This window comes from Habropoda laboriosa, unplaced genomic scaffold (genome assembly GCF_001263275.1).
Source record: "Habropoda laboriosa isolate 0110345459 unplaced genomic scaffold, ASM126327v1 scaffold648, whole genome shotgun sequence".
NCBI lineage: Eukaryota > Metazoa > Arthropoda > Insecta > Hymenoptera > Apidae > Habropoda > Habropoda laboriosa.
The window spans coordinates 483,766-511,489 of record NW_017100857.1 but is presented as its reverse complement, the minus strand read 5'-3'; the positions used below and the strand labels follow the sequence as shown (position 1 = coordinate 511,489).

The following is a 27,724-nucleotide window of genomic DNA, read 5'->3' as shown; positions in this document are numbered from 1 at the left end:
ACGCCGTTGTTCCTTTTCTCTCCCTTCAACCCGGTTTCCCTTGGACGCTTTGTCTCTCGTCGCGTGCCCGCCTCCGCAAAAGCCTCTTTTCACGCGCCACGACAATACGGAGCAAGGTGTACGTAACGTGTGCATTACACGTGTGTGTGTCATTAGTAGCGCGTGGAAAACGTGCATTTTCCATGCAACAACTTTCTATCGCGAGTGTCTGCTGCAGAGATGATCTGGAACAGGCGATATCCGTGAGTTTCCACGTTCGGTTAACGTTGTCCAAACGGGGAGGAGGCATCGCCCGGTGTTAATCAGATCGGAACACACGGGATCCCCCGTGGGTTTCCTCTTCGGGCTGATTTACACCGCGACGACGCGTGCCTTTTGTTCTTCGACGGTGTTTCGAATGGTTGTTTCTTTTTAAACCTGTAAGAGAATTAGAAGGAAAGAAATGTTGGCAATTCTGTCGAGTAACGTTAATAAGACGATAGGTGAATCGACCTTTTTTTGCAATATGGCAACTTTTGGTACGTACTGTAGTTTTGTAATTATAGTTCGTTGTTTGTAAGCTTGTTCATATTATGAAATTATTTAATCCTCTCGCGGATTAAGGAATATTTTCTTTTCAATTTCAGCATCGTTTTATGAACTATAAATATGTGTGTATACTTCGTAAAAAGGTTGCTTCATCAAAATTTGAACAAAATTTAACAGAGTGTTAAATGAAAAGATTCCAAGAATGTGTCCTTGAAGACAGAGTATATTTGTCAACACGATATGTTCTGTTATCAGTTTTCTTAAAAAAGTTGCATCCACACAAGTGTTAACATTTTTTAAATCATTTAAATCTTTGAATATTTTTTCATTTATTAAACAATTCTCAACTGAATAATGCACCACAAACTATAATTGCAACCAAAATCAATCTGCATAATCATTCACAATTCATCGACAAGTACAAATAGTTACTATTTTTCAAAGAATTTTTATTTATTAATTAAAACCTACTTACTAATTTTAACCTATTAATTTATTTCGATTTTATTTTTATTTATTAAAGCCTACCTTCGGAGGAAGTTAAAAGAGGCAGCTTCTTCTTAAGAAGTATCGAATGATCGTGAAACGATGCAATTTCGTGGCTTGGTTACTTTTTAAAGGTTTACGACTACCGTGCTCCACCCTGTCTATGACGAGCATCTGTCTGTAAATTATGTGGATCGCGTGCAAGCATGGCTCCACGACGGGGGCCCCGGAATTATGAATTCAGCGCGGCCTCTGCCCGAGGAAACCTTAGACATTAAGGCTCGGAACGTTCGTTTTTGGGTGTCGTGTATCGCAACAGACAAGCCAGGTGAAATAACATCGATCATTACGAGGCGGGGGATGCTCTTTTAAACGTAGAATTTCATCGTCGTAGGTCAGCTTTCGAAACGAGTTCTTCTTTCTCTCTCTTACACCGCCTCGCTTCTGAAATTGTTTACAGAGAAAGCGGCAAGAAAGTTGATTTTGAGCGTGGCTGAAACTTTCTGCAAAGTATGGAATACACTTATTAGAGAACGGTTCGTCGACGTGATTCATAATAACGGAACACGGAGTCCGTTTAAAACCTCGATGTCTCTTCGTTTCCCTCCAACGTTCCCTATCCACCTTTTTTTATCCGCTTGTTACATTTTCGAATGAACGAACCGTGGTTTCCTGTGCAACAGAGAGACAAGTATAAAACATAGATCGATGTGTAGATCGAAGTTTGCGGTCTGTTCGTTCGCCGGGGACAGAAGAAACAACGAAAGCGTGCCGCGATTGCGTCGACACGACGGGAAATCGCGTTCTTTGTTCGACGCTGTAGTGAAAATATGACAATAGTCATGAGTGTTCACTTATCCATTTATTTATAGCTTCTTCGAATTTTTAAATTTCCCGCCTTTTACAGTATCCTTTAATATTCATCGATTCTTGAAATTTCTGTATTTTATAATATATGTTGGTATCGATCTGTTGGCTGATTAATTTTTGTAATAAACAGTAGTCCCTTTGATGGTAATTCTGTCACAGAAAATAACTCGCGGATGTACACACTCGTATTTCGAATATTTAACGACATTCTGCGCACAAAATTTATTGTTGCAAATTGTTTTTTTTTACTGTGAAATATTTTTGACGAAAGAATCAAATATAAGATACTGAATAAAAGTAAAAAATGTTGAATAAGCTTGACGATTTAGCCGAGATTGATCTACTTCTTATTACGAGTGAACGGATTAAAGTAGAAAAGATGACGAATTGTCAGACAACCTCTGATTCGCAATTTACTATTTCACTGCGAAGGAGCTTTTCGTTAATTAACTTTAAAATTTCACAAAAACGAGACTGTCAAGGATTATTTAAAGCTCCGAAGAATCGTCGGTGGAAGTTTAAAAAATACTCCTATAGGTTGCAAAAAGGGAAAATTCGCCGCGAACAAATGTGAAAGAAAAAAGATGAGAAAACGAAAGAAGAAGAAGAATACTTGTGTCTGAGGAGTTCGACACTTGGCGGCGAAACATTTTTGGAAGAACGGAAAGCCAGAGTGGAAAGTTGTTTCCCGCGTAAGAGTAAGGAAACGTTCCTCTACTTTAACCGCGGCGCGGAGCATCTTTCTTAATGGCATGCAATATCGCCCGCCATGCATATTGTACCAGCTTCCTGTATGAAAGGTAATGCTCGTTATTGTCTCACAAATGCAAAATCGACTTCCATGCAAACGTCATTCCTAAGAGGGAATCCTCGTGAAAGCTCTTCGCCGTATAAATATCCCACGTAATTTCCATTTGTAAATCCCGCGTCTCGTCTGTCTTCAAGTAGTATTGTCGATAATAAACGATACGCCAGACGATCGTTGAATACGTGTACCACCGTTTCTTTCTCTCTTTCTTCTTTCCACCTGTCGTCGTTTATTTCTCGCTGTTCGTAAAACTTCTATAGATTCGTTCGTGAGGAACGTGCGGTCGCTTTCTAGCGATGGAAAGTCGGGAAAAAATGTAGGAAGTCGTAAACAGACGACGCAAACCGATGATCTATAATGCACAGGCTACGCCATACGGCGATATAGCGATGATATAAACGTTCCATCGGCACTTTCTATTTTCGTCGAACCCACGCTCGTACCACTGAGCTACTTATCAACGAGGATGCAATCGAATCACGGAAGAGAAGAAGGATTCGTTGCTTCTTCTTCTTTCACTTGATTTTTCCCTTTTTTCAAAGTGGTCCATCGAACGACGACGCGACTCAGTCGATTCCGGTATATGCGTGCAGAGCTCATTCACGATTTCCATCGGACGATGACCCATGGGACGGACCTCCCCACTTCACTGAAACTCATTTAAAAGTACCTTTCCACGAAAGTGTTCCACCGATGACGCACAGAAGAGACCGCGCTTGTGTACAGTCAAGAGTGGACGTATAATGATTCGTGTGTAAGTGTATATGACAATAGAAAGTTAACGCGCGAGAGCTCGACCCGGAAGGAACTCCGATGACGAAGTGACCCACATCCTGTGTGTGTATTAGCCTTGAGAGAGCGGACGTTCTTGCCGCATTATGGACCATCTTTTGATGCACTATGAACACAAGGACGAGGGATCATGGGAGATTGGTCCAAGGGACGTTCACTTTGAAGTCATCTTTTTGTTTCAAAATGTTGCACATTTCGAATGGTGATAATATCAACAATAATCTTCAGTGGAGAATATTTAACGCAGACGATTCTAAGAATAAATAATTAAATGTGCACTTGCGAGATACACGTGTAATTAAAAGTTGCCAGCCCACTCGAGTCGTCTTTTTTCCACGACAATTTCATAACGTCCATCCTTTCATCGAAAGTATCCGTTCGATATTTCCATCGCAGTGAAAACCACGCGGCCACTCCGTTCGTTTATTAACGGGCAAATTTCTAATACACTTGGAAAGTCATTTTCGAACTGGTGCATCGTACATGTACTTTCTCGATTCTTCTTCTTCTTCGACGAATCGCGCAAATTTACAAAGAGTCATCGAATTTAATTCGATTCTCTCGTCTAACTCGAAAACTCTGTAACACACTTTCTTCGCCAGTTCGATCCGGTTTCCCATAGAACGAAAGCAAAATTTTTCGTCCATTCGGATCGCGCGATAATCTTCAAATTTTAGGGTATCTTTTCAACGAAATCAGTAAACACCGGCAATTTTCGTTGTAATATACAACGTTTTCTCTCTGTTGATTTCACACAAAGCGGCGAAATTGTTGCGAGGAGTTAGGGGCAAAACGAATATGGCTCCCGAGGTATCAATTACACGCGAAACCAAGCATAGAAACTCGAATTTTCGAACATAATGCCTGCGTGTTACGGCTGTAATCTTTTAACCGTGATCATCGATGTAATTACAAGAACATCGAGGGCCCCGCCGAGTCGTCGCGGTTAAAGTCTCTTTCTCGATGCATTATTCATACGGATACACCCTAAATTCAAAGGCTTCCCAAAGGATGTAACCGTTGGTAATTTCACCGTCGAACAGGCCCGGTGTCGTTGTCCGAAATATCCGTTGTAAAATGGCCCCCACCATTTCTCGTCCGCTGTTACTCTACAGCTCTATTCAAAAAGTTCCGGGACAAATCGAACGAAATATCAGATCGTTCCATGTGAAACGATGTGTAAGATTCGAAAATGAAATTTTCAACTTTAATAACGTAGAGAAAACTACGTTTCTATTGATTGAAATAGGTTATAGCAAATTTAACAGCTTTCTACTTCAACGAATTCCAAGTGAACTTAACCTATAAATTTTTTTCGTTAGGTTAGGTTAGGTTTAGGATGTTTTGAACTTTAATAACCTAGACAAAATTAAATTTTTATCAATCGAAATAGGTTATAGCAAATTTAACAGATTTCTGCTTCAACGAATTCCAAGTGAACTTAACCTATAAATCGTTTTTTTTAGGTTCGTATCAGTTAGCATAGTACAATACCCAAATAGTATCGTTTATTAATGTGGTAATCGTGATAATCGAAGAATTTGTCCTCGGATTTTTCGAACAGTGTAAAATTCACGCGCTTCTCGCGTTATGTTTACAATAGAACTAAATAATCAAGGTTCCCGCGATATGCGTGCAGTAAAAGGAATGGAGAAAAAAAATGCGAGAAGAGAAAAAATAGAACACAAGGAGGCTCGGAGAGTGCTCTGGCGTTCGCTGCGGAATTGAATTTTCATGAAAAATTTGAAGCAAAACAGAGCCGTGGAGGGGGATCCCGGGGAATTAATGTAAGAGACTACTGCGCCCCGTGATTCATCGAGCTTTGATAAAGAGTACAGATCGTAGATAGAGAAAAAAAGTAGTGTTTAACGCGGTACAGGGTGTTTCAATTATGTCTACAAGTGAATTTTCGAGTAATGATAACTTTGATACAAACAAAATTGAACTATAGAGAGTTTCAAATGTAATTTGCGTGTGGGGATTCACCGAGCTCGTATGCGCATGCGCAGTGTCCATCGCGACACGAGGAAATACGAAATCTTTAAAATTCTATTTTCCATTTGGGAAAAATATCGATCGAAATATCAATGAAACAATTTTTCAAAAATCTTCGACACATCTTTTAAACCATCCTGTATCTTTAAAATTCTCATCGCAATATTATACACGGAAAAAATATGGAAAGAGAAATACAGACGAGATATTCGCATTCGAGACAGGAAGGAAAACAGGTCCTTTTTTTTTTACCTTTAATCATCTCTTTCACCGTGGAACTGTGGCCAGAATGAGAATATTCGCGAAAGGAGAACGGAAAGGGTGCGAAGGGCAGGAAGAAATGTCTTCGTCGTCGAAGTTGTAACGAGGAACAAAGGGACGGGTGAAAAGAAACGAAAACGTCCTGGCAATTCGTAGATCTCGGTGCTGACTCTGGCTCATGAATAACGGAGAGGAACGCATTAGAATATTCTCCGTGGCATAACGAATAAGAAGACATAACTTCCATTGTTATTCGTCCTTTTAAAGCGGAGAATCCCTAAGTTACGCGTTCCTTCTCTCTCTCTCTCTCGTCATTTTTGCACGACCACAGTGAATACTTCTCCATGAGTGCCACTTAGGCCACGGCCGTGGAATTAAAAGATTATTTTCAGGCCGTTAATTAGGAACGGGACAACAACGATGACCCGAGAGGGTCGACGTTCTTGAACTGCGAAATTAATCGAGACCCGTTTCTGAGCCATTGCTGGCAATTAGATTAATTATTTCGTCCCCAACTCGTGTCTGCGCTTCTGCATAACTCCTCATTGGAATGAATCTTCGAAAGGGATTCTCTGTGAACAATGTGTAATGTTGATGATGATATAGTGGGGAATTTTTTCTAAGTAATGAGATTAAGAGGAGGATTTTCTTTTTTTCTGCAGAAAAATCTTTTTTATAAAGAAATTTCTTTTCCAAGAGAGCTTTATTTCTTTTAGTATGAATTTTTTATGAAATCTCTCTGTATTGATCTCTTTTTAAAGTAAAAAGGATGTTTAAATACAGAAATAATTATGTATTTCATACGTAATTCTTGTGAAATATTTATCTACGTACATCTTCTATGAACTCTTTTTCAGCTTCTATTTTCTTAGTCAAGTTCTTTTCCATCCAATCCCTGAAATACCTCAAGACCGATGGAAATAGATTTTTCATGGATCGAGAAACGTATTCTCGTTTTCTTTCCTTTTTTCTCTCAATTTCGACGAACCCCTTCAAAGAGAAATGAAAACCAGCCCGGTTGTTGCTTTCGCGTTTGCGGGCGGCGACTTCTCTCTGTGGTTTTCAGAAGAAACTTTTTCCATTAAGGATCTATAATCTTGGCTTTATTGGCCCACCGGAAAAGGCGAAGCGCAACTTTAAGGAACTTTAATAGCAGGGATTCTGCACGGAAAAAGGAAAACAGAAATGTGTTACTGTTTGGATCTTGATTCCATCACGCGCCGTAACGTTCTCCTTCTCCGCGAAACGTTTGAAGGACCGATTAATTATTTCATCGACCGACAACAGACTCTTTTTTAACTCTTAACCTGATGATACGAGATACCTGCCTGACCCCGATCAGGGAATAAATTGAAGTGCGGTTCGTGTATCTTCTTTTTAATACTGAATTATACTATATACCAGATTATATAATCAAATTACTCTCTTGCATATCATCCATGCGAGAAATTCATCAGAATTCTATTAAAAATTGATGGGATCGCCAACTAGATGAAAAGCTTTAAAAAATCGATATGAATTACTCTGATTACATCCTGCAGCTTGCAGGCTATAACAAGATACACGAATAAAACACAAAATTAACCATTTACACTCCGAGTTATTTTTGAATAATTATTCAACAAAATGATTATTTATTCAATGAAATATAATTGAACCAAAGGATACTAATAATCACTCAAAAATAATAAGAACTACGGTAAACCTTCAATAGTAGTTATCGTGGGGAGTAAAAGGTTAATACCATTAGCAATAAATTCCAATTTAATATGCCTAAATTTTTTTCTCTTTTGTCCAACTGAGAAACATCCATAATTATTATTAACTCAAAGCGGTAAAAAAAAAGAAAAAAATTCAGACACACAACCTCCGCTACTAAACAACAATATATAGCCGTTCGCCGTATCGATCGATCGCAACATCGGCGAGCACACACAGTCCGGTGACTTCGTTCTCATTCGTTCTTTTTTTTTCTCTGATAATTTCAGATATAGCGGCCGATTAAAAAATCACTTGATGCGCTGAGGATGCGCCGTGATTTCTGCAACGGTGGGCTTGCCTGCGCCGTTGTGTGGGTGTCATCGACCTGCTGGCTGCTACTATCTTTGTCATCGTCGGTCACAGCAGGTAACGTGTGTCTACCTTTTCTCTATCGTTTATTTTACCCCTTTTTCTCTCTTTCTCCCTTTGTCTCTTTTTTGTCTCTCTTCCGCTTTCTCTGCCCTTTTTTATTTCCAGCGATTTCCCCGCCGTCGCCCCTGTGACTCGTCCGTCCGTAATGATTGGTCCCGAATTATTGAAAGAGCGGCCATTAGCAAACAATAGAGCCTGGTGCCGTGTTCACGTTCGGCCAACGAGGCGGGGACGACGTGCATCGGGGAACGAAGAGTGAGAGAGCTAAAAAAAAAAAGAAAAAAAGAGGAAATAAAAAAGTAAAAAAAGGAAAGCAAGTTCTCGAAACGGGCGTGCATCTGCATATAATGCGACGTCGCGGACGTGATCGGATTTCAAGAAGCATCCTCACCGACGTATTCGTCCTTGATGTTGCGAAAAACCGCCCGCTACGGGAAAAGCCAAGCCTCCTTAGCAGAAGCCTAATCCCCCCTTAATCCTCCTTGGACGATCTCTTTGAGAGAAATTTTCTTGCATTTCCAAGTTCACTGGTTGAAGTGTTTTTGTCGCAATGTGTTGAAAATGTAGAAGTGTAGATGGAAATAGAGAATTATTAATAGCGCAGGGACTATTCGTAGCGTGACAGATTCGTGGGAGGTTTCAAAAATAATGCAGATATTTTATAGCGTTAAAAAATTCGAAGATAATATTTTTCTGCGAAGATCATTTTCAAGGTTAGTTTTGACTTAAATAGATTACCGACAGTTCGAAGAAAGGTTTGCGATGTGACAGGTTCGTGAAATACTTCGAAAATGGTGTTCACGTTATTCAAAATTAAACAAGCTACATAAAAATCACTTTTTATTGAAAAATTATACCTCACTCTTCTTTGCACAATGTCTCACTTGCCACCATAAATTCACTAACCTAAAACACTTTTCATATTTTCATAAGAAAAAAAGACTGGAAAAAACACGGGGCACCCGGTATAGGCGCCACTCGTTCACAAGGAGTCATTAAATCACTCGAAAAACGACTGCTTCGAGTGTATCCGACTATAACGTTGGCGTTATTAATCGCTTGTAACGACACAGTTACACGGGAACGGGACACCGGTATCGATATCTCGACGGGGACACGAGAGGGTCCCCTAATCGATCAGTTAATTATTTGCCAAGGATTATACAGCGGCGAACCGCGGTACGTCCTCTAGGCGGATGAACGATGCACTTAACGAGACGTTAATTACCAGGTTAAATTGCCGGTCGACGACGGGCCGAACGACATGACGTAGCCTCCAATCGATTCGTAATGTGTTACACCGGGATACTGAGACCTCTCGATAAATATCGGGCCCGCGAACGATATGCACGCTACCGGCCAAATAACAAATTGAATTTCTCTCGCACCGTTAAAGTACGTTCCATTCTGCATTCCTACGGCTGGTCGACGTGCACGTCTTTTCTCTCTTATGTACGTTTCCTCTTCACTGGCCTCCGTGTATTCCTTCCACCTCCACCCCGGGTCTTTGACATTCTTACCGCTTCTCCACTCGTCTCTTTATCTTTCACGGGTTTACCTGGCATTCCTCAGATAGTCTCTTGCTCGCAACTGTATTCTGCACGCGGAAATTTGATGAATGATTTAACGCGTTGTCTGTCATGGAGGTTAGCCGTGACTGGCAGCGAATTTATTGGTAGTCACCGTTGAAATTGTTTCGAATAAATAACCACGAATAAACGTTGTTCAATATACAATTCGAAATGATGTAACACTGGTTAGGTAAAGGTAGTAAATTTAACATTCGTGACGGTTAGCTTTGTGTAGAAATTCTCATGAATGACCGAACACGTTGACCGCCATGGTGGTCACATGACTAGCACTATTTTTAATGGCGTCGTAGCTGTTACTGTTAGACTTATTTTTTTAAACACATGTAGCAGATAAACGTTTTTCAATATAGACTTTCAAATAACGTAATACTTAGATAACGTTGCAGTTGATCCAATTTTCTTTTTTCTAATTATATTATTCAATATTTTATCGTTTAAACAGCGATGAAAATATTGCTGCAAGCAGATAACCTATTAACTGATCAAGTAGCTGTTGAAATGTGGAGTGAATGTTCGAATTCTTTTACGACTGGATAATTAATATTTATGAAAAGGAATCGTTTCATTTCAGGAAATTGTGGTTATGATCGCCACTATAGAAATCGCGGTAATTATATCGGTGTTTCGTAATTTTATAATACACCGTGTGTTACTTTCAGGTGAAAGGAATCGATAGCAACATTGATACGAACACATGGTTACATTACGAAAATCACGTATTGTAAATGATTTTGGCTCTTTAGTGCTTGAAATCTTCGAAATTAGTTAAAAATTCCAGAAAAAAATATACATTTAAAGCATAATTAGAAGCAATGAAATAAAACACGAATGGTATTAGATTCGATAAAGAAATTCGATTCAATTTAATCGACGTTAAATCGCACGGCACGGAATTCGATCGTGCGAATGTCGTAACAGCGAAACTCGCTCGTTGCGGCGAGGATTAACACGAAATGGCTATAATAGAGCAAGAAAGGCGGGGAGAGAAAGAGGACGCATGGTCAACGAACCGGAAATTCGGGTAATCGGATGTGTCGGAGGTTTCACTAGACTTTTATGAAATCTTTAACGACGTGAAAACGTGGCGTATAGAGAGTCAAAGTAAAAAGTCGATTGACATGCGCGATACCTGTCTCGCTATCGCATAGATATGTATATTCTACGTGTGTAATCGTGTACATATGTACTCACTGTGTGGCCACCTTGAAATCTCATCTAACCAATATCCTTCTTCTTCAACCGTTAATCGGTGAATCACACGAAAATGATTCACAAATTGACTTTGTAAGAACGATGCGTTTCTCAAGCCACGTATAGCAAAGTGAACTGGTGTATAACTGACCTATATCTAAATCAGGATACTACAAACGTACTCGTCTACCGATCTATAAGCGTCTCTCGGTACAGACACATTTATATTTCAAAAATCTATTACAAAGAAGACTTTTATAATTGATTTAAACAAAGTGAAATATATAGAATCTTATTACTCATTTTAGTGACTTACATCTACAAGTACATCGTTTCCATGAGACGTGAAATTTATTAACAAATTTCTAAACTTATTTCCGTGTTCAACTGTACTAACAATAAGCCGCAGGTAAAGGATTAAATAAATTCCAAACTTTTTAATCTCATATTTATTACTACCTCTTTCTTTCTCTTTAAAACCGGACCATCCTGAAGCTTCCCTGGAAAGGCACGAAAACCCAAACTCCGTTCGTTCAACTCATCTTCCTAAAACACAACCGTCAATGCAAAAGTGTGATGGCCATCGAAGAGGCGTGCGCTTAAGTTTCCCGGGCGAGTTAACGAGAAAAAGGTCGCGTGACCGGAGGCATTTGCTGTTAATCGAGCAACCGGCCGTCTCCGTTGCATTCGAACTCAGCTCTACACCTTGTAGTCGTTTTTTCTGCCTGTCTGCCCCGTGTTCCGCCTACGGCGAAGAGGAGAGGCGTCCGCGAACGCTGGAAGCCCGCTGGAAACACGCTCGTAGCACGTTAGAGGCGAGCATGTAGTAAGTGTGGCAGTAGGATGCGAGGAACCGTTAGCTCTCGACTCCGGCTATTTTTATTATTATTATCGTCGCGCTACACTTCGAGACTCGTGCTTGAGAACGAAAGCGCCGTTTCGCGGGGTATCCAGAGGCGAGCGAGCGAGCGCGAGCGCGCTAACGCGGAGATCGCTTCGATGTCTGACCTATAAAAGAGTTGTTCGTCGCGAGGAAGCAACCGACGACGATTCCACAAGAGGCAAGATCCACCGAATTCGTTCCGTCACACTCGGATAAATTCGTGTCAAGGTGTGCCGCTTTTTTAACGCCGTTCAGAGACATTCTGGGCCAGGGGAATGTATTTTTTTTTCTTTCTTTCTTTCTGGGCGACCCCTTCCGCGTGTCTTGATTGAAAGAGCCGCGTGGAAGAGGTTCTCCGAGAAGAAATTGGGCCTTTGGGATTCGTTGCCTCTCGATATGGATCTTTAGTTCCCTCTTCTTTTTTTTTTTCTTCGCTGACCTTAAAAACCTTCCGGGATATATTGTCCGAGATGAGAAGAATACGTTGGGTATATAACTCGCGACTGCTTTTAAATAGAACTTGGAAGAATAGAGACGTTTAATCGAGGATTTCTTTGTGTCACCTCTTTCTCTCTCTCTTTCCGTCGCATAAATGGTGGTTGATGATCCGAGAAGTTGGTGATGCATGAATTCCTATACGATTGGTTATAGCTGTAACCTGTTATACCAGTGAACTTGGAAATTTTCACGCTGCATTGCGAGTTGAGTGCAGCGAGACATCATCGTCCTCCCCTACAGATACGAAATATGCATCCGGAAAGCTGGCGCCGCGCGAGTTACTATACGGTCGATTATAGTGCTAATGTTTCGCACTTGCAGACCGTCTGATGACTCCTATACCACTTATGCTTCTTTCTTCAAGTTATTTATATCTTCTCCTACTAATTCCTTTGCCGTTTCTTTTACTAAGTATCTACAGTATGTAACAAAAGTTCTCTGGAGTTTAACATTGAATTCTGGTGAAATGGAAGACAGTAAAAAAGGAGAGCATGATGCAAAAAAGTGCAGAATTCTGGCGCCAGTAACAGTCCCCAATTCTTGAACGACACATGTTCTCGCTATTACAGAGCCCTCGTTGAAGACAGTAGGTCGATGCCCATCCTTCGAGGAGCAGAACATATGTCCATCCAGGGCGCCAGCCTGCAAGAATGATTTCCAGTGTCAGGCGTCCGGCGAACGCTGTTGTAAGACAGCCTGCGGCACGAAATGCGTCATCGGCGAGCTGACAGGATGCGAACAGTTGGCTCAGGCCGCTGTAAGACGGTCGCGTGCTCTTGGTCCACGTGGACCATCGCAGTTCATACCAAAGTGTAACAACGAGACTGGCGAATTCGAGAAGATACAATGCGCTTCTCACGAGAACAGCTGCTGGTGCGTCGATAAGATCGGCGTAGAGGTGCCTGGGACCAGAGGCCCAGCAAAGGACGTCATCGACTGCAACAATCCTCGGCAATGTCCGGCTCATAGCTGTCGGATGCTGTGTCCATTGGGTTTCGAGGTAAATATTTGCTTTTTAGGATGAAATAGCTGGTTTTTTAACCCTTTCGCTGTTTAAGAGTGGTTGCAGTTTAACGGGGATATACAGGGAGCTCCATAAAATTTGAACACTTATATAGAGAATTTTCTATTCTCCTTGGAACAAAAAGAAGAGATGTTCCAATCACCTACAGTAATTCCCAAGAAATATGCACAAAATTTCACTTCTGTTTCTCTAAGTGTTAACATTTTATTTTGAAGTGCCCTATATACAGAGCACATGGAAAGGATTTTTCAGAGACATTCTTCTGCCGAGTTTCATTTTATGTTATAGAAGAAACTAATTTCACGTACTGCAAATACTTGCTACTCCAATTCTTTCTAACAACATTTTTTCGTATCACCAATAATTTTTACGAGACTCAGCCTGTATATAGAGCTATACCAACGACCATAGTCGTTCACAGTACACGGAGTTCGTTTCTCAACGAGCTGCTCTTTAAAGTACTTCAATTTTTCCATATCACCGATATTTCCAACAATACTCAGTTATCGCGCTTTACCTATCTCACCCTGTACGTCGAGCTAGCATAGTTCGCGCGTAGTATACGTACAAGATCGGTTCCGCAGCGAGCGACTGTAGTCCTCCGTAGTAGCGAAAGGGTTAACTCGAGCCACCGGTAGGACAGCCGGTCATTAATCACTGGTACGAGCGTAGATCGAGGCGAAAACTGGCTGCCCTAAATGCGAGTGCCGGGATCCTTGCCGCGGGATCGCCTGTCCTGGGACCAGTCAAACGTGCGAGTTGATTGATGTAACTTGCGCCCGTCCACCATGCCCTCCAATTCCCAGCTGTCGCAAAGCGAAGTCCCTGTCGACGATCTGTCCGGCCGGCGAGCCGTTGCAAATCACAGACTCGCCCAGGCCATTTCTCTGCGGGGATTCACCTGGTAAACCAACATGCCCGCCTATGTACAGCTGCTTGGTAGAACCGAAGCAAGAGTACGGTGTCTGTTGCCCGTCGAGCATCAATCTGAAGAGACCGGGAACCTGCCCATCGGAGGAGCCAACGATCTGCGGCAATTCCTGTCAGCATGACTTAGAGTGCCCTGGACCGCAGAAATGCTGCAAGAGCGAGAAATGCGGCGGTGCAGTTTGCTCCGTGCCTCAGGGTCTCAGCGCTTGTCACAGAGACAGGGTGCTCGCTGAGATGCTCAGCATCTCTGAGAGACAGGGCAGAGGATACGTTCCTCAGTGCACGGACGGTAAGGGGAATTAATTAATTTCTTCTTGATGTTGTCTTTGGGATATTAACACGTTCGTTAGTAGAGTCAGACGTGTGCGACTCGATAATTCTCGTGATGGATCGTTGTTATATGTATGTGATAGATCATGGAAAATGTATATTTTGTGGATTTAATAGAAATTACGTGTACTTTGTATTAGGTGAATTTGAGGTGAACGTAGATATCGAGAATTCAAGGGAAAATAATACGATTGTTTTAAGAGAACGGCGATGAACGTGTTGATATATTAGGATGTTCGAGTAGAGAGTGATTTAATTAGGAAGTTAGTATTGTTCGACGATGAAGATTCTTCAGTAACGATTAGAAGAATGAATTTCTTCTTAACGCTGTCTTTCGATGGAAATTGAATTTTGATTAATGTTAATACACAATGTCGATCTTCGATAAGAGACTGGTTTAATTACGAATTTAGAATTGTTGAATCGATTAGAGTTGCTGTGAATTGTAAAAAAATATTCGTAGAAAGCAAGAGTGATTGTTAATGCACTATGAAAGTTGTCGAGAATTATTTTTCAATACTCAAACACTACGAACGTCTCATTAATAAATATTATTCACAATTAGAGGCTGAAGATGTTCAATAACCTCCTGAGAATTTTTCTTCAATTATCTTACAATTCACTGGAACGCTACTTGTTTAAATTTCACTATTTATAGCATATCAAATCGACGAACTTTTCAACGTTTTAGACGGAGGATACGAGAGTGTACAGTGCTCGAGAAACGGTCTAGTCTGCTGGTGCGTGGATAACAACGGTCGAAAGATATCCGGTTCCATGGGACCAGCGGACAAAGTCGATTGCAAATCGATATCGAAGGGGAGGTCCCTTCCGGCTTCCTGTGTTTCCCAGCAGTGCGCCCAGGTTTGCCAGTACGGATTTAAAACTGACGCTTCCGGATGTTCGACTTGCGAATGCGACAACCCCTGTGAAGGGTAGATACATAATTAACTCTATTTAATTATAGTCCTTTATAATAACCCCTTGTAACTCTAAGCGCCTTATTCTTGTTCTTCTTCTTCCTCTTTCAGTTTCCCGTGTCCAATAGGAGAAGAGTGTACGTTGCATAGAGAAGATGGTTGTCCAGACTTCCTTTGTCCAACAAGGCCAGAGTGCAAACCGAAGAAAGCTTACACAAGCCCTTGCGTCTATGGTACTCCCCTAATCGACGACGAACGTAATGCAATAACCTGTTCCGAGAACGACACTTGTCCTCTGGGTTATAAATGCACCGTTGTGCCGGAAGCTGGCCAGTCAGTGTGCTGCGTGACGTCAGCGAATTCCACAAAAACGCAGACCAGTAAGATGTTTATTCGTAATACTGTATGGCGCACATAAAACCAGCTCTCCATTTGTTTTATCGCCCAAATAAAACTGTATTTTCCCTGCGTAGCCACTTTTACATGCACCACACCGGTTTATGTTCTAGAACTAATAGCTTCCGATTGAAAAATGAACGATCTGTTTGTCCCTATTACAAAAAATTAGAATATTTAACTAACACTACTCTAACAACTGACTAATATCGTTCCTATCAGTGTGCGAGTATCTACGAGAATTCAACGACCGCATGGAAGGAACCAGAGAAGATATGTCCCTGGCGATACCTCCGCCCCAATGCGAAAAAGACGGCACTTACAAGCCTTTGCAATGCTATAACGGTACCTGTTCCTGCGTGAACGATCGCGGAGTCATACTGAAGAGCGGCGTGAATCGCAGTACCGACTGCAAGGAGATCAAAGACCTTCTGAAATTATGCGGTTCCCTAACCTGCGATCTAGCCTGTCCTTACGGTTACGAGGTGGATTCTACCGGTTGCGAACAATGTCGTTGTCACGATCCATGCAAAGATGTCTCCTGCGGTCCACACGAGACCTGTACAATGGTGGACGTGAATTGCGGATCGGGACAGCATTGTCCGGCGGTTCCAGCCTGTCTGGCTATGAAACCAGGCCAGTGTCCATATCTAGTACCCAGTTCGTCGAGTTGCGAGCTACAATGCAGCAACGATCAAGAATGCTCCGCCACGGAGAAGTGTTGCTCCACCGGTTGTGGCACTCAATGCGTGGCTCCTGTGATGGCCACGGCGTGTCAACACGCGCGTGCAGTGGCGGAACACGAGGCGAGGGAGTCAGGAGAACCGGCAAGGAGGATCTACATTCCGAGATGCGATGCCAGTGGAACGTTTGAGCCGGTTCAATGTCACAGTGGAATGTGCTGGTGCGTGGACAAGGAGGGCAGAGAGGCAGCAGGTACACGAGTCCTCGAGGGAGTCGTGCCAAAGTGTAGCACACCGTTAAGGTGTCCAGAGATCGATTGTAAGCTTAATTGTCCTGAAGGATTCGAACTGGATCCTGACAGCGGTTGTCCAACGTGTTCTTGCAGAGATCCTTGCAAGAGCGTGACTTGTCGAGGAGAGAACGAAGCTTGTAGAATGGTCGAGGTTGCCTGTAGCGTACCGCCGTGTCCTCCTGTGCCTGTTTGCTTACCTAAGAAGGATAATCCTTGCCCAAACGGGTCACCGTTGTTGGATCAGAACGGTTCTCCAGCTACTTGCGGTCCTCACGGTCAACACTGTCCTTCCACGCACAAATGTGAACTCTCTCCGTTAAACGAATACGCTGTATGCTGTCCAAAACCTAGGGAAGTCTGTTTCGAACCACCGAGAAAAGTATCTTGTAATTTGGGTATGGGTTTGAACGATACCGAGAGATGGTACTTTGACCCGGAACGTAATGAATGTAGGAGGAAAACCGAGTGTACTTTGGGTCATAACGACTTCACCAGTCGTTTAGTATGCGACACGGTTTGCCCTGTGTTGTCTCAGTGCGAGAGATTGAGGGAGAAAAATTTAAAAACGTCACAGAGGCTTAAGCAACCTACATTCCTGCCTAGATGCGACCCGGAGAACGGTATGTGGGAGGCTGTGCAGTGTCTGGAGCATGTTGGCGTTTGCTGGTGTGTCAATAGAAAGGGTCAGCCGGTGAAAGGCTCGCTTACCAGAGGACCAGAGCCGAAGTGTAACTTCAGGCAGGCGAGACGCGGGGGAAGAGGGCCGGCGATTCAAGAAATCGACCGTGAAATTCAGGCGTTCATGGAGAACGCTCTGATTAACTTGGAAACGGACGAGAAGCAAATCGGAAAGGTGTTGGGTACTAGGTGTCAGGCGATGAAGGACAAAGGCCACGTACCGGCCATCTGTGATCGTCAGGGTAGGTTCGAAGCAACGCAGTGCGCCGGCGATACGTGCTGGTGCGTCGACGAGGCGGGCAATCAGCTCATTGGTTCCGAGCCTTTCCTGAAAGGGACAAATATTTGCTGTAAGATTCACTGCTTTTTTATTTATCTTTTTATTGGGTCGTATCATAAATCTTGGTCAAGGTTACTGTAATGTTAATGTTATTTTTAATTATGAAACACTTGATAATTGGATTTAAAATGAACTTGTAGACACTCTGTATACAGTGTCCTATTTATAATGAACATCTAAATTATTTCTATATATTTGTTGTTGCAGTGCCAACTCCAGTAGAGGCGGTCGAAGTGACCCTGCGTTTCCCCGGTCGATTCCTCGCCGATGACGAGATCACCTTGACGAGACAAGCGGAGGAACTCCTCCACGATTTAGGCGCCAGGATAAAGAACGACATACGAGTGGAAATCAACCAGGACTCAGCCATACTCAGCTTCGAGATAATAGGACCAAATAAAGTGGACGTAGCATTCCATCTCGAGGAATTGACCAGAATCCAGAAGTTGTCTATGCTGGGATCGTTTGCAGACGCGACTACTTCTCGGTTCACGCACAGAGCGACACCGATGGCTATGCAAAGTCGAATCGTGGCGCTGGAGCAACGAGAAATCCTCACAGAAGTAGAAACGCCCGTGTATCAGACAGCCACTCTGGTCCTAGCCGCGGGAAGCGCTTTTATAATCAGTAGTTTACTGATTTTATTAATGTTGTACCGTAAAAAGGTATCTTTTTAATGCTCAATTATACAGGGTGTTCAATATTCAGTTATTTACGACAATGTAATAAGAAAAATTATTAACAAATTGGAAAGTTAATTTTTGTTAGCAACTTTTTTCATTATATTGTCGCAAACGGCTGAAAAATCGTTATGGCCTATACAAATACAAATAACATTCGATAAAATAAATGTTTAATCATTCGATAAATTTTTTATCAGATAAAAATGAAGGATCCATCGAAAACGTTGGCAGCGGATCAACATTTCCTCGCATACCAACAGCCAGTCTATGTGATATCGGGCGTAGAGCAAGAGGAAAAGAAGAAGGATATAGCCGAGGCGGAAGAAAGCACATCCACGTCGGATGTGGTCGTCGGTACATAGAATGATCGAGAGATTAACGCGTAGATCGCCGTTATCCCGTGCGCGAATATAGTCATGACCGAAGTCACGTCTACACGTAATCCCCTTCATATTCCGATGAGATATTTATTCTTTGAATAACGAGATACGCCGCGACTGCCAGAATCGACGATCGATCGAATAAATTGCAAACGGTACTTCCTTCGTCGTGAATATTGTAGTGTTATTATGATATCGAGTCCATGACTCAGGGATGTAACGTAGTTACGAAATAAGAAAAAAAAAAAAAGACAAAGTTTTCGGTCGGTCGTCGAGGATTATAGTTCTCGTTTAGAACGATCTGATCTTCTCGCGGGTCTCTCTGTTCCGTCATCGAACGTGTCGGAGCCACTAACGCAAAAATGTCCTGGCCCGAGAGTCTGACACGAGGATATCGTTGCGTTTAATGTGTATCATGGGTGTAAATATTAGACTCATACTGTGTTCGTTTATTTATATAGCTCAATAAAGACCAGAAATTCCTTTACCCATCGTAGTTATCGTTATTAGCGCGTCCTTAGTTCATTATTTTAGATACGAGGCCAACTGTTTGCCCAATCAGAGACCTATTTCCCTAAATCTACATCCCTAACTTGCCGTACGTGGAAGAATGTTTAAATATTGTGGTAATATTTCACAGTGGAAAAAGAGGAAGTTCTGTTGTTTGTTTAGAATGTATTTTAGCCGAAAAGAGTTAGTTTCTAAATAGCTCTGGATCTTTTAGTACACGCTGGATACCAGTGCCGTAAGTAGAAGCGCGCTTTTTTTAGCCAGACCTCCGCCAATCAGATGGCCACGCATCATTCTAGTGTTTCTACTTATTCCGCAAGCTCTCCATATAGTTGAGTCCTGGCGAGTTAGTGAATAATGCACTTTATACACGAAAAGTCACGAATACACTTTTGATCACACTATACTGAAACATTCGTGTAATATTTCGAAAGAAATATGTCGAAAAATCCAGGGTCGAATTTAGTGAATAAAACGTTCGGTCCGCGGGTGGAAACGCAGCCTGAGCTTTCGACGGAAACGCACGAGATATTCCGAAAGGCATTCGAGGCCGAGATCGAGTCGCCCTTTAGACGAAGCGCGGAGTGACCAATCGAGCGGTTCGGGTCGGAGGGGCTGTCCAGGGACGGTAAACGAGTGCTTATCCGCGATACGTCGTTCCTCTCGTAAATCGTGAAACAAGAATTTTACGGTGTAAGTCTTGTATAGAATCGTTCAGTGACCCACGAACGGGGGGGGAAACACATACACGAAGGATAGAATCCAAGAGAGAAAGAGAAGCTTAATGGCCCTCAGGATATCGGAAATACAAGGACAGGTCTTGCACTTGCGAACAGGGCGCCTCACAATAAGCAGCATCGCCTCGCGTTTGCTCGTCCTGCATCCACCTTCTCTGCGTCTCAGTGTCGACGACAGGCTCCTGTTGCTGCCGTCGCCGATTCAGCTTCCGTTTCCGCGTCTGTTATATGTGAACGCGAAGAGAGCCGAGTGTTTATAACTGCACGGTGCTGGTGGCGGTGACGAAGGGAAAGGGAAAGGGAGAGGAGGAGAAAGAGAAGGGGCAGAAACTTGGAAGCGAGATAAAGTGAGAGAGAGGGACAGAGGGAGAAAGAGCAGAAGAGAGTGTACGTGTAAGAGAACGAGAGAGAGAGAAAAGGAGAAAGATATCCGAAGGCTCGTTGGACGGGATATTCGAAGCGGTGCGCCACACATTTCTACGGAAGGTCGTATTTACCGCGGGAACCTATTTGTGAAATCATACGGAGGTTTTCATATCGCACGTATATACATATATATATCGAACCTTCCAGCGATCGCTTACGACCGTGAGAACTCGTTGCAAAATCACAACTGCGGTCCATTTCAATTGACTCTGGTAGTTGATTCGATTCTGGATAACCTGATCGCGCAATTCGAAGTGTCAGCTCGTCGACAGGCGTGACAGCCCGTCGACTGGCTCGTCCGTCCTCTGTCCTCTCTTTCTCAATTAAATCGTGTAGTGCGTCTGATTCGCGATGTTCACGGGGACAGTGAAGATCGAAATATGCGAGGCAGTTGGACTAAGGGCGACGGACAAGCAACGCAAGTTCTGGCAGGATGAACCAATACTTGATCCCTACGTTCAGCTGGACGTCGACGAGAATCATCTTGATCGTTCGTCGACCAAACCAAAAACCTTCGACCCGGTATGGAACGAGTGTTTCACGCACGAGGTCCAGGATGCGGTGATGCTCGGACTCACTGTCTTCCACGATGCGACATTACCGCCGGATTATTTTGTCGCGAACTGCAGTATTCCTTTCGAGGAACTTGTCCGCAGGGATGACAAGACTGCGGATCTATGGGTTGGTTTCGGATACGATTGCTCTAATTTTTTTTTTTTTTTTACTAAATGTATGTTTATTAAATTTTTTACTGACACTGTAGAATAAAGTGTTTCTTACTTACTTTTAGTTCCTAATTGTTTATGCTTATGTGTGTGTGTGTTTCTATATTTTAACCCCTGATTTTTTGTTTAATTATAAACAATCAGTTTGACTTAATTTCATGTTGACACTATAATGTTTGTTGTTGACATGTGTAGTAGAAAAGCAACGTGTAATCTGTGTGTATTCTTTTTACTATGACATTATAGGACAAATCAAGGTAATCTGATAAGATTGTGTCAATAGAAACCAAGGCAAAGAAAGATAGACGATAGATGTTCCTTAGGTAGGAAACATGTGATAGTTAAAAATCATTAAGTTTCTATAAAATGCTGCAAATACATAAAGATCACAAAAGTGTAAAGTATTTGAGTGATATATTAATCATGAGGTTATTGAAAAATATGACCGATTACAGCTTAAGTAGGAAAGATACTATTATATACATAAACTTATTCTAACATTACATAGTACATATTATTAAATGAAACTTCATTTCAATTAATATTTAAGTTTTTTAAGCATTTTAAACATTAATATCTTTTTCATGAACCTCAGTGCCTCCAAGTAATATTATTCATTTTTTTGAGTCATCACATGAAATTAAACTCATTTTAGGTTGACCTTGAACCTCAAGGAAAGTTAAGAGTTAGGATCGATCTGAAGTGGAATGATCAAGGTAAGGAACAGGTAATAGTTAGAAGGAATGCATGTAGGATATACTTTTATAATAAAATTTTAGATCAACAATCAGGCTGTGGTATAGGTGATGGAGAAGGATTTGGAGCCAGAGGTGGTGGCAGCATCACCTCTGGGAAGGAACCCTTGGTGGAGTTCAAAGAACGACAGGGTTTCAACCGGAGAAGGGGTGCTATGCGACGTAGGGTTCATCAAGTAAATGGTCACAAGTTCATGGCTACTTTCCTGAGACAACCAACTTTCTGTTCTCATTGCCATGACTTCATATGGTATGTATTTTCACAAAAATATATTAATAACACTGCTTAGAATCTAATTCACAAGCATACTCTAACACTAATTCAAAACATTTACTAATTTCAACCATTTCATAAAATAAAGTGGTAGATTTAATTTGGTGTGTATGTTTTAAAAGATCATTACAATTAGAGTAGTTTTAAACAATGTGGACTAAAATTTAATAATTTGGTGCACACCAAATTAACATGGGATTTTGGTATTTCTAAAAATTTTAAAAGTATTGAAGTTGCATGCCTGGGTTTTTGGTTTTCTTAGAATATACTGTAGTATCATTAAGAAAATACATAGCTTTTTAAAATATTACCTGAAATATTCCTTTCAGTATATATTTTCTTAATACCTAAATTAGTGTTATAACAGATACACAAAAAATAATTTTTTGTTAGTTTATCAGTATATAACATACTATTTTGGAGTAGGGAACTGAAGATTTAACAAACATGTTAGGTATATTAATTTTCAAGCTTCTAAATATTCTTTCCCCTTTTACCTCTCTATGGTAAAGTCATAGTTACACAATACTCTGTATAGTTTATTGGAATCAATTATTTAACCAGAAATAGGCTGCATGCATTGGTTTTGCAAGCATATACTACATGTACTGTTTGGTGAAATTACCTACAAGTTAACAATGTGTCTTAATACCTGTATACAACAAGTCTTTTATATAATAATAAAAACATTTTTAAGAAATTATTACAAAAGTGTAAAACAGGAACACAAATTTAATAGTAATTTTTTCTAACCATCATTAAAAGACTGGCATAAACATCTAATTATGGTTTAAGGCCCAAGAAAGCATACGTATGTGTTTTATTGAGGGTATACAAGGAGATGATGTGATGTGTTTTGTCTGTTGTATTTCAGGGGCTTGGGCAAGCAGGGCTATCAGTGTCAAGGTGAGAAGACACATACACGTTATTAACAAATATTATAATTATATATTTGCTTGCTCTACCTTTGTGTGAACATATGTTTATCTAGGTGTGTGTATGTGTACTTAGTTCTTTATAAAGAATCAAAGCATTTAGGGCAGTCAGAAACTTTCACTATTCAGTTTGAAAATCTGAAGTTTATGATGTTTGATTTGGCCTATGGCTCAATACTTGATACTGTGCTTTTTATAATAAAATGTGGAAAATAAAACTTAACATTCATAATACATCAGCAAACTTCTTACTCAGAATTATGTTAGCTATGATTTAACATGGTACTAAATGGGAAAATATTTCATTGCATGTTTCCAAGTGAAATGTAACAGATCATTGGGAGGTTCTAATGGTTTCATTTTATCACATTCTTAGAATTTATATTCTGTCTTCAGTGTTTAAGCTTATATACTGTTCCTATGGCAAGACTATCACAACATCCACCAAATTTTATTTATGCTTGTCATTTCAAATCAATGCGTCTAATCACGCATGCAGCCAGCTTTGGTCATGCTATGCTGAATGTCATAAAAAAAACGCGAACATTCAATTAGACATTGTTATGTTTCAGTCTGCACATGTGTAGTTCACAAAAGATGTCACAAGTCGGTTATCACAAAATGTCCAGGCATGAAAGCTGAGGTATATGCAATTTATCGCTATTTTCTTAATAATTCATTAAGTATTACAAAACTGAATTCATTAATATTTAAATGACATTTGATTTCAGTCAAGCCAAGCCACAGAAAGCCCACGATTCAGTATAGACATGCCACACCGTTTTTTCGTTCGTACTTACAAAAAATTTGCGTTCTGTGACCATTGTGGCTCACTCATGTATGGTATAGTCAGGCAAGGCTTACAATGTGAAGGTAAATTTCTAACAAAACATACTTGTTTTTCATAAAATGATTTATACAAATATGTAATACCTGTTAATTTTTTCATTGCACAGCTTGTAATATGAATGTTCACAAGAGGTGCCAGAAAAATGTAGCAAACAACTGTGGTATTAACACTAAAGTTATGGCCGAAATTTTACGTGCAATGAATATATCACCAGATAAACAGATAAAAACTCCAAAGATTACTTATAGAACAACAACATGTCACTCTGGCCAAACAACTACGGCAGTAACAGTCACGGATACGTTACCGACAGATAACTCACAGCTAGTTCAAAGGGCGGAAGAACCAGTTACTGTCTCTCCTGAAAATGCAGTACCTGAGAATGAAGCTAGGAAATTTGGTATCGAAGACTTTAATTTCCTCAAAGTCCTCGGCAAAGGAAGTTTTGGAAAAGTGATGCTAGTGGAACGAAAATCCAATCCAGACGAAGTTTACGCCGTAAAAATTTTAAGAAAGGACGTGATCATACAAGACGACGATGTTGAATGCACAATGACTGAAAAGAGAATTTTAACACTGGCAGCGAAACATCCTTTTCTCACAGCTATTCACAGTTGTTTCCAGACAATTGATCGGTTGTTTTTTGTTATGGAGTATGTGAATGGAGGTAAGAATCAATAAATTCAAAAAAAAATTGAAGTTGGTTTAAGTAAATTTAAAGAACTATTTGATTTTTTCAGGTGACTTAATGTTTCACATCCAGAGAGCTCGAAAGTTTGACGAAGCAAGAGCACGCTTCTACGCGGCAGAAGTTACACTCGCATTGCAATTTCTCCACAAGCATCACGTTATTTATCGAGATCTTAAATTAGACAATATAATACTGGACCAAGAAGGTCACTGTAAATTAGCAGACTTTGGAATGTGCAAAGAGGGTATTATCGAAGGGACAACGACCACGACAACGTTTTGTGGTACACCTGACTACATAGCACCTGAAATTCTTCAAGAATTGCACTATGGTGCTAGTGTCGATTGGTGGGCACTTGGCGTTTTAATGTACGAAATGATGGCTGGTCAGCCACCTTTCGAAGCGGATAACGAAGACGATCTGTTTGAATCTATTTTACGAGACGAGGTGCTCTACCCTATCTGGATCTCAAAAGAGGCAGTTTCTATTTTAAAAGGGTTTATGACAAAAAACGCTGCCAGGAGATTAGGTTGTGTTACTGCAAATGGCGGCGAGAATGCCATAAAAGCTCACCCATTTTTTCAAGAAATAGATTGGGACGCACTTGAAGCACGCAAAGTGAAACCACCGATCAGACCAAAAATTGTAAGTTTACGTTTATTATCAACGCGAAGTATACACTCTGCTAAACTATTTTTTTTTTTTTTTCATTGAAAATTATTTCATGATAAACATGCATGTTTACAGAAAAGCAAAAAGGACGCGATGAACTTCGATACGGAATTCACGAGAGAAGATCCGGTATTGACGCCAGAAGATCCGGACGAAGTGAATGACATTAACCAAGAAGAATTCCAAGGTTTCTCCTTCGTCAACAAAGACTTCAATCCTGCCAGGTTTGGAGCGCAATAAGAAGTAAGAAAGAGCGAATGAAGAGGATTCAGTGTTAATATCATCTTAAACGCTTCTTGCTTGGAAAATTGGCGAGCATGCCAATCTGCAGAGCTGAACATCGGCGTTTTTGAAGCTGCTCGGGGTCTCCTTTGTATTTTATCTCCAAGGGGATAATTGTACGTGTCATCGGAAGCAACGTTCAAGCTGTACAAAAGTGGTGGAGATCGCCAAGAAATTGGGAAACCAGCTAGAATCTACAAAGTCTGTTTCGCGTACAAAAAAGTGGTAATTTTCGCAGAGAAATGAATGAGCAAAAGCGTGGCGTTAATTTGACACAAAAAAGAAACACGTTTGGATCCAAGTGTCTTAAAAGGTTTGGCAGAATTACCGATTTCCTTTGTTTTCTGCAACAAGTCAAGAAAGAACGTGATCGAGAGGAAACGTGTCAATGAGAGAAATTTAATTCGCGGCATTGACAATGATAAAGATCACGTACTTTGAAGATTGAGTACCGGTTAAGAAAATTAGTACAAAAGAAAAAGCAAAGAAAGTCATTTTCGATGGCATGATGGTAAAGGTCGCTGGGCGATCTATCGTTTTCCGTTGAATCGATAATTCTCAAGACGAAAGATTCGAATCAATGAGAATTTTTCAGTAACCTCTTAACTGTATATTTCGTTTCCTCTCAAAGCGTTTTTTAGAGGATACCTCTGAATACAAAAAGTGTTTTATACCAGTGAAAAAAAGAAGTACTCGCACAGGAACAACCTTGAGTCTGGAACATAAGAAAACCACCGATGTTGTATCAGTTTTTTAATCGAGATTTAGTTCCACCCGGAACACGTGGAATTTTTTCTGATTTACAGACTCATGGTTAAAATCGTATATAAAGACTTGGCACTTATTACGCATTTTGTTTCTAGCGCTTACGTACTTACACGTTACTTAGTTTTCCTTCACAACCTATGAGATTTATTTTTTATTACGACAGAAAGAACACAGTAGCACATAACAATCGAATTATTCCGATTATTGCTTAAAAAATAAGTCAAGTTTTAAGTCTCAGCGTAGTGTGTCAAATGCACTAGTGATCAAGACTGAAACGTAAGCTGGGTTTGTTTTAAGTAATACCAGCAACAGCAGGTGCAATTATAATTGTCGAGTCTGTGTAAAACCTGTGCATACATAGCATATATATAGTAATTATATAGAGAAATCGAGAAGTTATGTTCCAGTTCGAACGAGATCACGTGTCTTCGAACGGTCTAAACTTTTCGTCGAGCTTTACCCAGAGGAGCATCTCGCAGCGCTTCTCCGATAGGATTTAAATATAACAAAAGAGAAAAAAAAGAGTAAAAATAAAAAGGGTACCATGCTCGCTTGGTGAAGATCGAGCAGGATACGATCTGACCAGGCGGTCATGGAGTTTCATACTTAACATAGAATATTAAGCAACCATAGACGCGACGGAGTCCACTGGTGGCCTCCGTCAAAAGTTTACACAAAATGATATATACGTATGTGTACACACGTATAAATTTAATTTATTTTAACATACGCCTAAATTGCAGTGGACAAGGTAAGACTCGGCGATCGAAAACACCGGAGGACAATTTAAAAGAAATTGCGATCGCGTTATGTTCTCTGGTGTTGCTGTTGTGTTGAGTCTTTCACAGTTTTACTCAACACATACCACATATATATACACAAGGCATATATGCGTGTAAACGCGTGAAGTTACCGCTAAGCGACTTAAGAGAATAAAGAAACAGTCCACCTAGAGATATTGATGCACTTTCCAGAATCTTCGTACGTGTTGTCTCTAGTTAGGTGTCTTTAAAAGCTTGAAGCATCAACTCGTGTACTTAAATTAGAGAAAAAAAAAGCTGAAAGCTCTTTAGCGTTAAGTGATGAAATAGTCGAGCCTTATTCGCAGCGTGAAAACGCTGAAACGCGTGAAAAGCGTCAAACCAATGGAGGTTATGTTCAATCGGGCATCGTTGTCGACCGTGACGGCTGACAGGGGTGAATTACTTCGAAATAGATAAGAGACAGGTATTCCCGAATTTAAGAATCGAGTAGACAGAAGGATAAACAAAATACTCTATAATATTTGGGTACGTAGTCCCTCGTTCCGTGCCGTCAAGTTTACACCAAAGATTCCGTTCAGATTTTCCATGAAACTTTCATAAGCGAAAACGAGATCGCGAATGAATCACGATTCCATTTAAAT

At 40.9% G+C, this 27,724-nt stretch overlaps 2 protein-coding genes across 2 annotated transcripts in view; both read left to right on the top strand.

The window, feature by feature from the left end:
* LOC108577394 overlaps window positions 1–18,802 on the top strand; it is a 25,664-nt gene extending 6,862 nt beyond the window's left edge. The window contains exons 2-9 of the mRNA XM_017940538.1: window positions 7,729–7,867; window positions 12,607–13,037; window positions 13,734–14,280; window positions 15,013–15,256; window positions 15,353–15,621; window positions 15,860–17,641; window positions 17,839–18,296; window positions 18,512–18,802. Of these exons, the coding sequence (XP_017796027.1) occupies window positions 7,768–7,867; window positions 12,607–13,037; window positions 13,734–14,280; window positions 15,013–15,256; window positions 15,353–15,621; window positions 15,860–17,641; window positions 17,839–18,296; window positions 18,512–18,676 (3,996 nt within the window). The 5' untranslated portion in view covers window positions 7,729–7,767 and the 3' untranslated portion in view covers window positions 18,677–18,802. The remainder of the gene's footprint in view (window positions 1–7,728; window positions 7,868–12,606; window positions 13,038–13,733; window positions 14,281–15,012; window positions 15,257–15,352; window positions 15,622–15,859; window positions 17,642–17,838; window positions 18,297–18,511) is intronic.
* A 1,916-nt stretch (window positions 18,803–20,718) lies between these two features.
* Window positions 20,719–25,628, top strand: LOC108577389 (protein kinase C). Its single transcript, XM_017940534.1, has 9 exons — window positions 20,719–21,048; window positions 21,748–21,808; window positions 21,872–22,097; window positions 22,996–23,027; window positions 23,629–23,699; window positions 23,788–23,929; window positions 24,013–24,573; window positions 24,647–25,242; window positions 25,345–25,628. The coding sequence occupies exons 1-9, from the start codon at window positions 20,719–20,721 to the stop codon at window positions 25,507–25,509; spliced, it is 2,184 nt and encodes a 727-aa protein (XP_017796023.1). The 3' UTR covers window positions 25,510–25,628.
* Window positions 25,629–27,724: the final 2,096 nt, after the last annotated feature.

What these genes read in the sequence shown, in the direction of transcription:
- LOC108577389 (XM_017940534.1), top strand. Translation starts at nt 20,719, where the DNA reads ATGTTCACGGGGACAGTGAAGATCGAAATATGCGAGGCAGTTGGACTA. An exon ending in ACAAGACTGCGGATCTATGG is followed by an intron (nt 21,049 to 21,747) that starts GTTGGTTTCGGA and finishes AACTCATTTTAG; the next exon opens with GTTGACCTTGAACCTCAAGG. An exon ending in TCTGAAGTGGAATGATCAAG is followed by an intron (nt 21,809 to 21,871) that starts GTAAGGAACAGG and finishes ATAAAATTTTAG; the next exon opens with ATCAACAATCAGGCTGTGGT.